At 43.1% G+C, this 16,436-nt stretch overlaps 1 protein-coding gene across 3 annotated transcripts; it reads right to left on the bottom strand.

Annotated features, from left to right (window-relative positions):
• Window positions 1–1,887: 1,887 nt before the first annotated feature.
• TMEM248 (transmembrane protein 248) lies at window positions 1,888–16,263 on the bottom strand. 3 transcript variants are annotated; one of them, XM_019621891.2, is made up of 7 exons: window positions 16,124–16,263; window positions 9,330–9,504; window positions 8,399–8,684; window positions 6,931–7,081; window positions 5,970–6,153; window positions 5,369–5,512; window positions 1,888–4,617 (listed from the first exon to the last, which is right to left on the bottom strand). In XM_019621891.2, the coding sequence occupies exons 2-7, from the start codon at window positions 9,486–9,488 to the stop codon at window positions 4,597–4,599; spliced, it is 945 nt and encodes a 314-aa protein (XP_019477436.1). In that variant the 5' UTR covers window positions 9,489–9,504; window positions 16,124–16,263; the 3' UTR covers window positions 1,888–4,596. The 3 variants fall into 3 exon arrangements, with proteins under 3 accessions (XP_019477436.1, XP_010720035.1, XP_003211765.2); XM_010721733.3 differs by lacking the exon at window positions 16,124–16,263 and adding an exon at window positions 15,656–15,674; XM_003211717.2 differs by lacking the exon at window positions 16,124–16,263 and adding an exon at window positions 11,959–12,120.
• Window positions 16,264–16,436: the final 173 nt, after the last annotated feature.

Raw genomic sequence — 16,436 nt, 5'->3', positions numbered from 1 at the left:
GCAAACACTGTGCATCAGTTTTTTCCAGCTGAACAACCTTTACATAATTTTTCATTTTAGTTTGTTAACCAACATTGCTGTCACGAAGTAAACAAGCCCGATTACAGCGTTATCACATGAATCCCTTCTGCTCACCCCACCCTTCCAGCTTTGGGAAACGTCCTGTTGCACATTAGCCCAGCAGCCAGGTTTTCTCCCATTGCACCGCCTGCATAAAACATCCCTCGGGCTGCTCGTGCTATGAGGAGCCAGGAGAGGGCCCTGAAAGGACTCAGCTTAATGCTTTGGCATTATATGACAGCAAGACTTTCCTTACGAAGAGGTTTGTCAAGTATCCCTGACAGCCTTTGCTCTAGAAAAAAAAGACAAAGGATTAAATCATAGAGAGGTTGGAGTTGGAAGGGACCCTAAAGGCCACCTGGTCCCACTGCCTGCAGTGCACAGGGACACCCACAGCTCCATCAGTGCTCACAGCCCGGTCAGCCTGACCTTGGCTGTTTTCATTTATTGTTTCCCCAATGGGAATTCACAGCTGACCCTCCTCGCATGTTTACTCACGCCTAATGCTACGCAGTAATAGCTCTAGAAACAGGATTTTCTTCAAGGAAGTTACGTGTCTACAGAGCTTGCTGAACATACGTGTGCATTTCCCAACCAGAGGTGTGTGAGTTATGGAGGGTTTGTTTAACAGGAAACAAGCACAGACGTGTGCTACTGTCTCTCTTCCTCATCGCTGACAGACTGAGTGCAGCAGAGGCCAAGAGGATTGCTTTGCTAACTCACAGTGATGGATGAACTCGGAGACCGTGCTGGCACAGGGCATTCATGCTAACTCTGGACAGATGTTTCAGAACTAGTCAGACCAAAGGGATTTGTCACAGCTATTCTCTTAAATTCACTTTTTCCCTCCCCTATTAATTCTCAGAGTTTCTCTCCCCAGCAAAAACTCTGCAACAACTTTACAGCTCTGCTTTTAAACAATGCTCCCATTTGTCACAGGATTTGAATAGGCCCCATCTGGAAACACCCGGAGTCAGAACACTGCGTGAATGCTTTGAACCACATCCTCCAGAGAAGCAATACAGGCTGGCCTTGTGTCTGTCAAGCACACGGTGCCCAGCTCGTAACAAGCTTTGAAGGACGACCCCAAGTCTTCCTTTCCTATTCTCCAGCACTGAAAACAAACAGGTGCAGCTTGTTCCAGTAACTGGAGCTGGAATTTAACGAGTTCTATTATCTTGATTTCAACAGCCATCCACAGATGCCCTTTAACGATCCCAAGCCACCTGCAGGCACTGAGGAATGCTCAGGAACTGGTTTGGGTTCAGCTGGGTAACACAGCACCTGCAGCAAGGAGGCTGGGAAGGAGGGCCTGATAACAACCCAAGGCCAGCAGGAAGCTGAGAACAGAGCAAACAAGGGTTCATTTCTGTCTTACATTCCTTTCAGAGGACCTTACTGCAGTGAGAAATCAACACCCTGAGCATTTTGCTGCTAAACCTAAAGAATGTTGACAACATGAAGGACAAACAACATTTGCTCCACCTGTGTATTCAGCACAGAGACCTGTATTGTATCAGTAAAGCAAGCTTTATGTACCTGTGACTGATTAAGAGAGACAAAAAGACAAGCAGAGCCCTATAAAGGCAACAGGAGAGATAAGTAGATCATAAATTCTCCATTATAGCAACTATATAGCATTAGATTCCCTACCTCACGATAGATAAAAAACTCTTCCATCAATTCTACATGCACTGTAAGTACAGCAACATTTGAAATTCCAACCTATTACAAACTCCACTACCAATCTCTTCCAAGGGTCGATGTAATGTAAATGGCTTCTGAAACCTCCATAGCAACTGGTGAGGAGAAAGAAAGACAACAGAGTAAACTTCATTGTTTTTATTCTGCAAAGCAATATGCACATCATACAAACACAAAATTAATCTAGGAGAGAAATGTCATTTCCAAATCAGCTATGAACCGTCATGCAACAAGACAAGTGAAATGTAAGAACAAAACAAAAAAAGCCATCTTAACCCTACAACCACCTGCAGAGGGTTGAAAACCAAGGCTCAGATTTTCTATGTAATGCCAAAGAAAAACGCAAAAGAAAATGGCAGCTTTCTAAGAACAAGAAAACACATACAAATAGAATCAAAACTGATTCAAGTCATAGTTCAAAAGAAAAAGAAAACAACAACAACAACAAAAAAAAAAAGGAAAGATCAATATGATCTGAACTCTAATATTAAGTTTTTATTTTTCTGTTTGGCTGCATTTAACTTGTTTTACATCATGCCTAGGAACAATCTGATATTCCTCAGGATTGCAGCAACCCAACCTGATGGACACCTTCCTCCCTGCTGCAGTAATGGGGCAAAGGGAAAACTAAGGCCAAAAACACAGCTCTTTAACATTTTCCCTTTTGCTTCCATTGGTCACAATCTCAGTATTTCTCTGTATTTCCATACAGTGGGTGATGAACCACAAAGCAGGCTCCTCTCATTACCAAATAGCAAAACCAGATTAAAAAATATATATATATACATGTTTTTCCCCAACAGACCAATTTGTAAATGGGACATCTGGAGGTGGATTTTTAGTTTGCTGGAAGGGGGTGGGTTTGCCTTTTTAAAGGAGTCACTATCTGTGTTCTCTAGGTACTTCTAGAACCCGCAGCACCACCCCAATCGCTTTCCTCTTCCTGCCTTTGGTCCCCACATCAAGCCACCCTCTCAGGCAACTCTCACAGTCAGCACTAAAGCAGAAGGTAGTTTGCATGGATCAGGAACAGCTCGGACAATTTCCATGAGAAGCTGCTTTACCTTGCTGACCCATGTCAATGAAGCAATATTAGCCCATAGCAGCATCAGGAGAAAACTGGAAGCTTCGTTTTATCCCTAGACTTCAAACTGGGCCATCTCTTGAGCTTTGCTTTAACATCACTGGAGAACAAAATTTATTAGTTACCACTGCTTAAGTAACTGAATTCTGGAATGGAAACGTTCTAATCAAAAAGTGTGACCCTTGACTGCTCTTCAGAGCACTTGAAGCAAACTTACTGACTGCTGAAGTCTTATATATACAGGCCCACAGACCAGCAGGGTACCATCCACAACAGTGTCTACTGGTAATAAACTAAGAATCTCATGTCAGCACAATGGAGACTGTAAGATTTTGACTTGAGTCGTCTTGTTTTGTGTAGTTTAGAGTGAAATTTACCAAAGGAACAGAGAGAGAAAAAAGCCCATAAGTGTATTTTTGCAGACCTACGCTACAAAGAGAAGATGAAAGGTCAATTAAGGCAACCAGTGAGATTTTAAAAGCAGTGGTGGAAATGTCTGCAGGAAAACCACAACTCCTGAAAATTAATGAGGTTACTGAATAACATGAGGGAAATAAACAGCAAAAGCCAGAACGGAAAAGAGAAAAATACACATAATAAAGCTCCTCTGATTGAAGAATGGACACAGAAAACAGTATGAGTTTTACTGTGTGGTTTCTTTGACCTTGATCACGACAGCCCTAGTTCCCTCCTTGTCATCTTCCCCTGAGTGGACAGCATTAAATGGAAATTGGCCTCAGCTAATAAAAGTGTCATTTTCCGCTGCCCCTCAGAGATGGATGGAGAGCCCCAGAGTGAGGCTTTGTAACAGAGGACAGGATTTCTTTTCCTTTCATTATTTGCACTTGCCTGAGGCTGTGCAGAGCCCCGACAGACAGCACAATGCATCTTTTTACCAAGTGTCACTTTCTAGAAAGAAGGCTGACAGAGAGCTGCTCTGCAGCATAGATGCACGTTCCAGGTTTGAGGGCTGCGGATGGGAGGCCAAGCAGAAAGCTTCCCAGGCAGTCTCAGTGCTGACTGACCCTCTGGCATTCAGCGGGCCAAATGGGAAAAAAAAATAACAGTAAGAATCAAACTTAGTTTTCAATAAGAAAGATTTTAAAATGGGACTTCACTTCTTAAGTTTTTACTATGAATAAAAGCACAAGTTTGTCCTAAATACAGCACTATTAAAATGTGTATATGTATTTCTTTTTTCCCCCAAAAATAAACCTAAAACTGTTGATATCTTTTCTCGCAAGCAAGGAGCAAATGGAAGAAGGTATCAGGCCACACAAACACACATTTAAGTCATGTAGTAGATTGGTGGCTCTGGAAATGCAGTATTATATCAAAGGTGCATACCGTTTCAAACACACTGTACATATCATTGGGCAAATAACAAAGATTTGTTGGTTTGAGACATTTGCAAAGGCATCTTAACCTGCCCAGATGCAGCTAGACAAAAATATCTTGCTCTGACTATATGTAGCCGTATCACTAAACATATCTACACCAACATTCAGCTATGTCCACAGGTAAAGACTGAACGCTTCTGGCCGCACTACAATGCGGAACAAGTGCATCATCTATTCTGAATACACCCTTATAAATATGTACAAATCAATTACAGGCACTTGAAATGTCTTTGGTTGGAATAAACCAACATTGCAAGATAATGTATTCACAGAGTGTCAAGACCCATTCTGGGTTCAGCAGGCAATGATTACGGTTCTCAGTCATTCTCAGTAAGATGAGAGGATGGATTATGCTTCTGACAAAGCAACCTAAACAAAAGAAAAAGAAAACATTTCGTTAAAGTCAAATTCTTAATCTGGTAACAGTGATATTGCTTATCTCCACACAGCTGGCATATCTGCCCTCCAGCTTTTCAAAGAACCTTGAAGGTCTAACTTGGAAAGGATCAAAGTAAATCTGAGAATGTTTTGTGCTTCACATAATCTGTTTAGAAACAATACAGAACAAAACTGCTTATACTATAAAACGTCATTAAGATCAAAAGGAGCCGGCATCCACTTCCTAATTTACAATAAACACATTCATATTTAATCCTGCAAGCAATGTGCAGCTCCAATGCAGTGCTGAATGACTGTTCCATTACCTTTGTGATTGCTTTAATTCTGATCAGCAGCCACTAGAAATACGTAGTATATTTGATTCAAAAATTACATTTTATTTTCAGTAGGTTGTGGTGAAAGATAAACCCATTCAGTGCTATCTATTCAATGTTATATACAAAATAATGAGAATAACATCAGAGGTGGAGTGGCAGTCGTATTATGGTACTGACTGAACTGCACTAATCCACCTCTGCAGGAGAGAAATCTACCTGAGGATCTACACAGAACACATCTGTATTTTGCAGCACCCTTCCTTACTGCCCACGATGAAAAACTCCTGTCGCTTTGAAAAGGAATTAAATCTACACTTCAAGAGATAAGAACAACCAGTCTGCAGTACATACAAAAGGAGGCTTTATGTTATCAGAGTCAGTACTTTGTTATTACACAAACTCACCTTTTCAGAGCAGAATTCTGTATTGCTTTGTCTCAGTTTGCTTGGTCTGCCTTTAATAACTGCATAGCAGAACATTGTAATCACCATCACAAAAAGAAAGTAACTGGTATGCATGAGATGTAGGTTTATTAGAGAGCGATCATCCTGCATAGGGAATTAAAACCATTCACTGACAATGCACCAGTAGTTGACACTTTCTATTAAAGCAATAATTACCAAATCAGCACAGAAATTACTTCATGAATCAGCTTTCTCCCCTATACAAGGCTGGCATTGTAATGAAATTGATTGTGGCACATAAGGAGCCAAAAATGCTCCTCATGTTAAAAATCTGTCCTAGAGATCTCTTCCCATACACCAGCAGTGCTTTTTGCCAACTGACTTCAAAACTGGTTATTACCCATTGCAAGGGCCATGGAGATAACACAAAGAGCATCACACCCACCACAGGTAAAGCACACCTAACTCTGTCTCAGCCCCTGCACTACACAGTAAGCCATCACCACATCTGACTATTTTAGGACATGAACAGAATCCTATTCACTTAAGCTACAGTTAAGCATTTCCTTAACACAAGATAGAAAAATGTTGTGGCACTTACATCTGGAACTATAACAGTTAGTTTGGGATTTAAAGCATGATACACTTTTCCAATTGCTCCTTTGTAACACCAGAAGGGGTTATAATCCTGTGCATACTTGGTATTAGAGTCCCTTGCTGTGGTAAAGATCTTGTACCAAAGCGTAGCATTGCTGTATGTTTCAGGAACACAATGTGGTGGTTGACTGCAGAAAAACAGAAATAATTAGCACGCTAATTGCCATTCTCTACATTCAGTAAGAGTTACAAGACAGAGTCATGCCTAAGTCTTCGCAGCTGCATAAAACACAATTTTATTCTGGATCTCCAAAACAGCAAAAACCCCAAGGATTAGCCAAAAGAGCATATAACACCAAATGAGTACTACCCTAACGTTAGAATTTAACTACATGTTGTGCCAGTAAGCCAACACCCCATAGCTTAATTAGAAAAATACTGGCTTTCATATGGCTTCGTACAGTCAAGAGAACCTGTCTATGGTCTTCCCGAGTGCACTGCAGAGTGGCAGGGGTTCAGAGGAGACAAAGGGAAATGATTCTGATGAAAGGGCTGTGCTTAGTGGGTTTGGCAGCAAAGCAACATTCAGCTTCTGCTGATCTCTCAGCAGGGAAGAGGATAAGAACCTCCGAGTCAAGCCTTAGCTCTCATACCAGGCAGTGAAACTGCATTATAGGATAACTTAAATTTCACTGATTCTGTTGTTCCTACTGAAGTTTAAATCACAGGTTGCATGCTGAAAGTCAGGTATGCCTGGAGTCAAAACACTCTCTGAAAAATCTAGTGTTGCTGAAAGACAGCAAAACCCCCCAAACTCGAGACAGGGTTCTTTCAATTGGGAAGGGAAGCAGGCACACCATTTGCACAGTCACAACATCATCCATCAGGATGTGCCAGCCTCAGAGAAGCTGCCGAGAGGTTAATCTCCCAGCAACCAGTCAATGAAGTGTTTAAAATCCACTTACACTGTGACAGGGAATACATTGCTGGCTGCTGTCACAGTCATGCAGGTTGTGAACACAACCTGCTCGCAGTGACCATGAAGAACACAGTCGTCTGAATTCCAGGCAGCCGGCAGTGTGAACGTAATGTTTATCTCCTCATGGGATTCTCTGCCTTTGAGAAAAGAGAGGAGAGGAAGAAAGCTGGTTTTCAATCACAAAAGTATCTGAGCAACAACCACAAGGATAAGGACAGCGTGCAACTGATGAAGAAGGCAACCTGAGCCTGAGTCTATACCTTTGAAGTCACTTGGCATCCCTACTAACAATGCAGAAAGCAAAGAGAATGTTTAAAACCAAATAAAACCAAATAAAATGAAACAAAGCCCCTGCAAACAAAAAAAACTGCAAAGCAAACCAACAAAACCAACCCGGGAACAGCAAGAAAAGCCAACAGCTGCTGGCCTATCTAATCTCTCCTGCCCTCAAAAGAAGTGAGGGCATCAGGCTCCTCTCAGAAATGAAAACCTCAATACTTGTAAATGAATTAATACACATTCAGAGAATTGTATTAGAAAGTAAAATAACTTATTGTCTTTTTCCTGCTTAAGACTTTGTTGAATATTTGCTATTTCAGAAGTTCACATTTCTGAAAAGATGCTAACAGATACTGTACTCCACGTGGATATATTCATCTTCATACAGAAAATAAATCCAGGCTGCTTGAAATGGAACTTGCATCTGATAGCTCATAAAGCAGTAACAAAATAACACAAATACAAGAACATCAATTTACAGCTATGACTACTGTTTCTTTCCAGACCTCTGGACACCTTCTGATATGATTATGAAATGCAACCTGGGCTAAAAGCTTACATTTACTGGGGTTCTATTATTAATAGTGTTATCTCCTGACAAAACTGTCAGAACAGCCACATAAGAGGTCTTCACACCACAGAAATTTTAAGCATTTGTTGCTGTCTGCAATATTAAAATGCTGTACACACTTCAGATATTAGATCTGTACTTCTTAGAAGATAGATTGCTGAAGCACCAACCATTAATGCCTTTGAAATGTGACAAACATTTGAAGTTGCATCAAGACACAACTCTCCCAACGGTCACTTGTTGAAGGTTTTGTTGCTTAGAATTTTTTGGCTTAAAAATAACCTTCCATTGTCATTAAGTTTGTCGCTTCACACTGCAAAGTCTCATCCTGGTAAATCTGAAGATTCTTTCCCATTCTGAACGCAGGGAAAAGTTTGTCTAGCAAAGAAAAGGGTTCCACATAGGACTGCACTCACAACATATCTGGTAACATACATTTTTGAAACTAAAGATACATTATCAAAGCTAAAGCTGATGGTTGGATTAAATGATCAATGGTTGGCCTAGATGATCCTAGTGGTCTTTTCAACCTTAACGATTCTTATTTATGACACTGGTGAGTTTAGGGTATTGTTCAAACTTATAAAAGCCAAGTCTTGCATACCTGAGAGTCCAATCTGGTGTCCAAAAATGGTGGAACTTAGATGTGTGATGTTGCGGGAATATCCGCCAAATGGTCTGAGTGGGTCCAGTGTCAAAGTGATTGTAACAGAGATGTTGATGGGACCGGAGTCCTCAAGAGTCTGTGGGGACTGCGTGGAAGATCTTGCCTGCCCGCTGGTGACTGTACTTTCTGGAGTTGTGGTGTCATTGATGAGATGCTTCAGGGTTTCATTCTCAGATATACAGAAGTCCAAATCATTGAATCTCAGGAGGAAAGTATTCCAGTCCTTAAAACAAACGCAAAGGTTTAGCACAGATCAGCAAGCTAACCACAGGCTGCCCCTCCTGCAGCAGCACAGACCTTGCTACATACCGCCTAGCTGCAGTTCCAAGCCACCCAGTGTGAGTTACACAGCTCAGGAAGTGAACACAAACACCTCCACGGCCATCTCGACAACAGGCAAGTAGTTTATGAGTGTTTGGTATTCAATCCCAACCACTGGCTCAAGCTGCAGGAACATCCTTCTTTAAACTCCAGAAAGAATGTACTGGCTCGGTTCATTCTCACCAAGCTCAAACTATGAGCACTCTCCAACAAGGCTTTCCTCATTATGGAACAGCAGTGCTAGACAAGATCAGAAGTTTCACAAACAAGCTAGCTGACACAAGGGATTAAGGAAAAGAATGGCTCCTGGTTACTCTAAGGAAGATCCACGTCAGATGGTTCGGCCTCACCCAGAAACTAAAATAATAAACTGTTCAAACATTCACACCAATGTCACCTTCCTATTAAAATTAGCAGGGAGTATATCAAAGACAATATCCCATAAGACTGTGTACTTCCAGAAAAGGGTTTCTGAGGGGGGAAAATACAATTCATTCATTGACATTCAGCGTTGGGGATGTTTTACAAATCAGTACTCGTACCATACCTCTGTCATTTCTGGTGACTTGATCTCCTTGATCTTAAAGAAATAACCCAGTGTCAGAAAAGCTATTGCCATAGCGCTTACGCTGATCATAAAGACCACGAGCGGAGGCCGGCTGCTGATGTAAACCTTCAGGTTCTCCAACAGGTTTATGTTGAACATTATTCTGATTGTTCACCTGAAAAAGAAAGAATGGCACAGCGGTGATTGGGCTGTGTGCTACGGGGTGGGGTGGTCGAATAGGAAAGACAGAAGTTTGGCAATAAAAACATCAAGTTGTATGCTGAAAATGAGATTAAATGATGTAACTCTACTACTGGTCACTGAGCACAGACTGGTATGTCTCAGATAAAACAAATCAAAACACGTTCACATGAATCAAAATACATTCAACCTCACATTCTTAGCTCCCTGGGAACAGATTTTAAGAAACGAGGACAACTTCTAGCATAGATACTGGTGATGAGCAATGAAACCAGCCACCTCCCCACTTACCCATGCAGAATATATTGCAACTCTTTAATCCCAGTAATATTCAGACTCCTCAAATGCAGGTCATAATGCAGCCCTAAATCAAACTCCACACATCTCTGCTTCAGCTGCTCTTCAAGTCTGAGCTAAAGCCTTAGAACACCTCTTTCCCCCCTATCACTAAAGGACAGGACCTTCAAAATGGGATCAAGAAGCAGCCCAGGGGTATTTTAGGCTTCTGTATCAGGAATCCTGCTGTCAGAAACACCCAACAACAGCACTGGTGGGGAGAAGAGCACAGTTCTTTGATTCACACAGCTAGGGAACTTCCCCTAGAGTCTGTGAACAAGGAGAGGACTCCAAATACGCTGAGGAAATGCACCGAATCATTACTTTTGTTCAAAATGCAATATTTTGTCTGATTCACCTCCCAGATTTTTATTATTATTTTTTTTTTTCCATTTGCAGAGTTTGATTTGTAGGCTGTGTTAAATCTGTGTCAGCTTTCCTACATCCCTGCACAAGAAGCAAATGTTCAAGCTTTGGAGGCAGCCGTGCAGCACTACCTCCAGAGCTGCAAGAAGGAAAGGTGAAGCAAACCTCTTACTGTTGTCTGACAGCGTGGGTTACAAAGGTTCTAACCCCAACTAAATCATAAGGAAGGTGGCTATTCCTATAGCTACAGACCGACTGCCCCAAAAACTCCCAGGAAAAGGCAAGCTTTGAGACCAGTGTCTGAAGAATTCAGCACTGAAGTGGTTAATGTTTGAGCATTCATACAGATCTGATAACCTTTAATTAAGCTGGAGACTGCTGCCTGCAGGTCTGTATGGTTCACACTGACTCTTATCAGAAGCACATATCACTTCCAGCCCAGCTGGAGTCTGACCAGTGGAAGGATGCAGGGGGACAGGTTTGGAGGAGGGAGAGTGAGATCTGTGCTCTGACACAGGGAGCCAAAAGAAAGCAAGAACAGGAAAAGGACAAGCTTCCAAAGTTTCTTCAGATCCCACCATGTACAACAACTGCAACTTTCTTCTGTTTATTTTTGACAGCAGAAACATCGACTAAACCTGCACCATGGCTCCAGAGAAGAGATCATGAGGTGTGTGAGGCAGCCCCGAGCTGCAGCAGTAACACAGCACAGAGCCTTCCCTGTCTGCTCGCCACGCACTGCAGAGAACCCTGCTGAAAAGGGAATCAGGGCTCACTGCACAGCACAAAGTCACAACCTGGGTTTCTTTTTCACACCGCCGACTGATTTTCGGCCCTTCTGCAAAGCCCAGGAAAGCTGGGAGCAAGATGGAGGGGATGCTGCAAGCACCTCATCACACAAGCAGCATGTCCTGCATAGTGCAGAGAAAGCAGAGAGAAGAAGGGAAAGAAGGAAAGGTGAGAGGTGATGACAAGCACCTTACCAGGACTGCCGTCCTCATCCAGGAGCAGCAGTAGCTCCGCCAGAGAAACCTTGGAGGTGGCACAGAGGGGCAGGGAGTGCTGCTGTTGGGAGGATCCATGCTGGGCTGCTCAGCACATCCTGCCTCCCATCCTCCTGCAGGCAGCCCATCTCCTACACCAGCCCTCGTTAAACCCCCCCAGCAACCCATCTGAAAGCACAGTGGGATGGAAATAGACCAGACAAACCAAAAGCAGGCTTGTATTCAGTGTTCCCTCCTGGATTTCCTTGGGAAAATAACACCACAGATGCAAGCTTTATTACAGCCGTTAATCAAAGCTGAACGTCACCCAGAGCACACGCAGTGCTGTGATCCCCTTTTAAAGGGGCTTCCAACTGTTCCATTAGGGTTCTTGTTTTACCAGAGGGTCTAAACTCGGCCATAAAAGCCAACGTGCTCAAAAGCACGCACACAAAAATATTGGGGCTAATATTTTTATGTAAGAGATCACCAGCTTTACAGTGCCGGGTGCCTAATGTGCTTCCACAAGTCAGCAGCTTTGCAAGCAATTAGAAAAAGCTGTAAGCTGAACTGTAATGTGCCTTTGGAGAGAAAAGGGAACAACTGTGGATTTTAATACCCGAGCTGCCACGAAAACAGCAATTGGACACAGCTCGTGCAAAGCAGAATTACGAGCAGCATCGCCACGCTGCTGCCCCAAGAAACAATTTTTAGGAAAATAATGTTTGAACAGCATTAATTACCAATGAATTTGTGCAAGAGATCAGGGCAGAGAAGCCAAAATGTGTACTCCCACAGCAGCTCTGGGTTTGGGTAATGGTCCATACACTGATGCTGTTCCCTTCTGCTGAGCCTGGTTAGGAACGCAGAGCGGCTGCGCCTCTCCTCGGAGCTCACAGCTTCCCCTGTGTAAATGAATAAATGAAGGATGCCATTGAAACTTCCATTTCTCTTTCACACAGTTAAGAAAAGAAACGGAATGCTATTACCTCCTGGCAGGTCAGGCAAACAAGATCACATTTCACTTTTAGCTGAATGAATAAGTAATTAAGAGAGAGGCCTGAAGCGCTGCTGCCGGCTGCTCTCCCTCTGGTTCTGCAGTTTAGGGCACTTTTGCACCAGGATAACTCAGGGGTTAACACAGCAAGCTCAGGAAAGCAGCACAAGCAATTGCTCCTGGTTTGTATTTAAAAGGGTATGGAGAAAAAGTGATGGCTGATACAGATCCATGAGTTTTTCCAAGAGTAGATTACAAATAAGGGAAATCTTGATGTCTATTGCAAAGACTGAAAAGTGAATGAAGTAAATCACAGCAGCAAGGTAAAAATTCACTTTTTGGGAGTTCATATCAAAGGAGCCCAACTCACAACAACAACAGAACCTCATGTTGTATTAATACAGGTATTACAGGACTAAAACTGCCACTGCCAAAGGAAAAAAACAAAAGATGAATTTCAAAGTGATGAAAGTAAACACATGACATAACTTTTTCACGTCTCTTGCCATGATGTTGCCTAACATCTTTTGTACAGGCAGCTTTGAGTCAACTCATTTCCTTCAAGATATTTCTCCTTCTACGTGTTCTAGGTCTGCCCATCTCTCTGCACTTAAAAGCACATCACCCCACTCTGCAGCTCATTTTTATGACCAATTGCATTCTTCAAGGTGCACCACTACCAGCACCACTCTGGGCATTGCAGATGGGTCACCTCAGGGTTAACCACCCTGATCCAAAGTGATGTTCTGTGCCAGAAAAGCCCTGCAGCACAAATCAGCTGAGCTGTGATTGCCCATGAGTGACACACAAACAAAGACACAGTGCTGATCTCACACCAAAGCACTTCTCGTTTCAGAAGAGTAAACAGCAGCAGGCACCAAAATTATCTTGGATTTAATTTGGCTTCCTTCTCTTCAAACAAAATGGAATTCTAGCACCTAAAACACCAAAAGTTGTGAGATAAATATTTTCTTTTTTCAATCAGAACATTTCCAGAAAACATGCAGCTGGCAAAAAAATAGAGAGCTTTCCCACTTATGTCATAGGAGGACTTACTTTTCATAGAACCACTGAGGTTGGAAAGGACCACTGAGATCACCATGTCCAACCTCCAGCCCTTCACCATTTTCCATACTGATGACTATGGAAGCATAAAATAAAGGAGGTTCTTCAGTTCATCTTTTAGGAACCATATGGAGACACCCTGGGGTGAAACTGCTCAGCCTGCCGACATCTGTGCCTTGGGATTGAGGAATCCACCTGAACACAATGCTTTCCCCAGTGGTTGAATCTCCTCCCCTCCTTCCATCTTTCAGCCTCAGAGGAAACGCCGTTGGTCTTCCTGGGAGTTGGACTAGATGACCATTCCAACTCAACTGCATGACTCTTCAGGCAGGGAAAGACTAACAGTAAGGCAGGCTTAGCAAGGACAGGAGAAGAGATCACATGCCCTGCTATCCTGCCACCACTGTAAGCACAATAACCCCGAGCTCAGCAGGCTCATGGCAACCTCTGCTTGTTCTCAGACCTATTCCATCCCATAAATATCCTTCCTGATAAAGGAACATTTTCCCAGGAAGAAGGAAGCACACAACACTGCCAAGGAAATGGCCAACTGAGGAGCACAGAACAAAGATGCTGCACGATGCTGAGTGACCATGAGAGCCTTATTGCTGAAAAGGAGATTATTTCCTGATGTTACTGTGGTAATGGGGTCATTCCACAAGCAGATTATGAAGAGAAGTGTGAGAGCTCTGGGACTCAACAGAGCCAAACCCTTCATACTTGCACCAAGTGTATTTTTCCACCTCTTGAAACGCGTTTTGAAGCATAATTAAACATTTCAACATTCTCAAGAGCAACAGAACCAGCAAACATCTCAGCTCCACCCAAAAAACAAAGGCAGAGAAGGGAAGCGATCTGATCACTGGAGTCAATCTGAAGGCTCAAATAAATACTGAATTTCATAAGCCCAAGTTCCTGTGCGTAACTTCCATCAAAGGCAGAAAACAGAATAAAGGCAGAAGGGTTAAAAAACAGAAAGGAACGTTTATCTACAAACTTTTACTCATCCAAACAGCTGTAAAATAAAAAGTAAACTCAACTTCTGCCTGAAAACAGCCATTTTGCTGCCAAAGTGCAGAGCACAGCCCCGTCTGCCAATGATCTGAGCGACAGGAAGAGTATGTTTTCATATGCCAGAGTTCTGGCTTGGGCATCTCTAAAACCTTCCAACTGTTAGAAGCCAAAGTGATGACTTACGGCATGACTTATAGTCTGGATCATGCAGACTGCAGCATAACAGCAGGATAACATAAAATAGCATAGAACTTCAAAGTCCTCGCATCTAAAATTTAGATGTTACAAATTATATATCACAGAATCATTAAGGTTGGAATGAGCAATAAGATCATCTAGCCCAACCATCAGCCCAGCTCTTACGTATGACAGACTGGAAGGGGAAAGCAAAAGGCAAATGATTCATTTGTATAGGATCTGCTCAGTAGAAGCAGTTGTTATAAATTTCCATTAGAAAGCAAATTTTGTGTACCGTACTGATGGTAGCCAAAAAAAAAACACAGCTCACAGAAAGGATCTGCTCAGGAAGCAATGAAAATCTCAATAACATTTTAATACACACTGGTTTAGCAACCAGTGTACGCAGGTTAATGGTTGACTTCATTAAGGCTACACATTAAGGAACGAGGTATAAAATTCTACAGTAAGAATACTCAAAAAAGCTTCTTCAGACAGTTTGTAATGAGAACTGTAATGAGACAGAGAGCAGACAGGTAAGCAGCCTGAATCCCAAGAATGACGACTGAGGAAATGGTGTTAGTGGCAATAAATGGCAAAACAGAGCTCTGCATGGGGACAGAGGGTAACGCCGACTGCTAAGAAGGGCAGAAGCAGAGCCAGCAGCCACAGCGAGAGAAAAGAGTGCAAATATGGCAAAAAGGACTGAAACAAGTAGGCAACAGCTGATAGCAATATCAAATATCAAAGCTGGGTTAGTAATACTGTGTCCGTATCCACACCTGGCCCAAAGAAGCATAACTGTAATTTGCTTAACCAAAACTAGCCTGAATTCTGTTGTCATTCTAGAGATGGATAACCAACAAAGCCTGTCAGCCAGGGCACACGACACAAAAGTGGCGAGTTCTGACATCTGGGAAGCAGTTTTATTCTCCAATAGTAAAACTCCTAATAGCAGCATGGGGAGATTTGAGAAAAAGCAACAAACTGAACGTTTTCATTAATGCTTCGTTTGGGGCTCATTCAGTAAAATAGGATCGTGTCTAAAAGAAGTTCAACTGCCAGGCAGTGCTCACTGGGGAAGGGAGCTGCACCCCTGGGTACGAGCTCTGCCCTGAGACGATGCAGTCCCAGCCCCTGCCCGCATGAAGGACACCTGGTCATGCAGTTGCTGCCCTGCTCCCTACCTCTGACGGCACAGAGCCAATCCTGCGCTGCTGCTCCAATTCTTGTCTTTCAAGTGGAAAAGAATCACGTTCCTCTGTGCAGAGCCACTCCTCAAATCATGGGAAGCAACAGAGCTGCAGAGGTCTTAATCCTCTTTGGGAGGAGTGAACTCTGGGGTCGGAGAGCACTCAGTTTCCGGGCAAGACTCACAATTCTCTTATCTCCACTCGGCTGCTGGCAGTGCTGTCTGCCATTGTGCAGGTGTTGCAGGTGGGTGTGTGGCACAGGGTGAGCCCACAGCCACCCCACGCTCCCAGCCTGGCACTGGCACATCCAACACCCGTTTACTCAGAACACCAACATTTATAAAACCAAGTTAATGACTGACCAGGTTTAAACACCACTCACGTTTCAGGACACGCTACGCATCATCAAACTTCCCTAAAGTACAAATGAGGATGCAGAAAGCAGCATTTAGGGATTCATACCCAGAACCACGGGGTTGTCTTGCAGGAATATGGGCAGAGAAAAGCAGATAACGGGGGGTAGAGGTAACTTCAGGACATCTCCTGATGAAGGCAGAGCCTTGAAGCGCAAAGGAAGAGGAGGCAGGGAGCCCTGGGCTCTGCTCTTTCCTTTGTCAGGCTGAAGCGTTCTCATGGTGCGCAGTTCTGTGTTTATGATGCACTGCTCGATCCGAACTTCGGGCACCCAGCGGCCCGAAATATTATTTTTAAAACGGGATAAAACCTTCAGATAGAGATTAGAGCAAACAGAGAACGCGATAAGGAAACGGAAAGA

The sequence above is a fragment of the Meleagris gallopavo genome, chromosome 21 (assembly GCF_000146605.3).
Source record: "Meleagris gallopavo isolate NT-WF06-2002-E0010 breed Aviagen turkey brand Nicholas breeding stock chromosome 21, Turkey_5.1, whole genome shotgun sequence".
NCBI lineage: Eukaryota > Metazoa > Chordata > Aves > Galliformes > Phasianidae > Meleagris > Meleagris gallopavo.
The sequence above is the reverse complement of the archived record's forward strand: the minus strand, read 5'-3'. Positions and strand labels throughout refer to the sequence as shown.

Bases quoted from the DNA above. Each gene is read 5' to 3' on its own strand.
- TMEM248 (XM_019621891.2), bottom strand. From the start codon at position 9,488: ATGTTCAACATAAACCTGTTGGAGAACCTGAAGGTTTACATCAGCAGC. The intron at 6,154-6,930 runs GTAAGTGGATTT...GTTTTTCTGCAG, and splicing joins AATGTATTCCCTGTCACAGT to TCAACCACCACATTGTGTTC. The intron at 5,513-5,969 runs GTAAGTGCCACA...TTCCCTATGCAG, and splicing joins TAACTGTTATAGTTCCAGAT to GATGATCGCTCTCTAATAAA.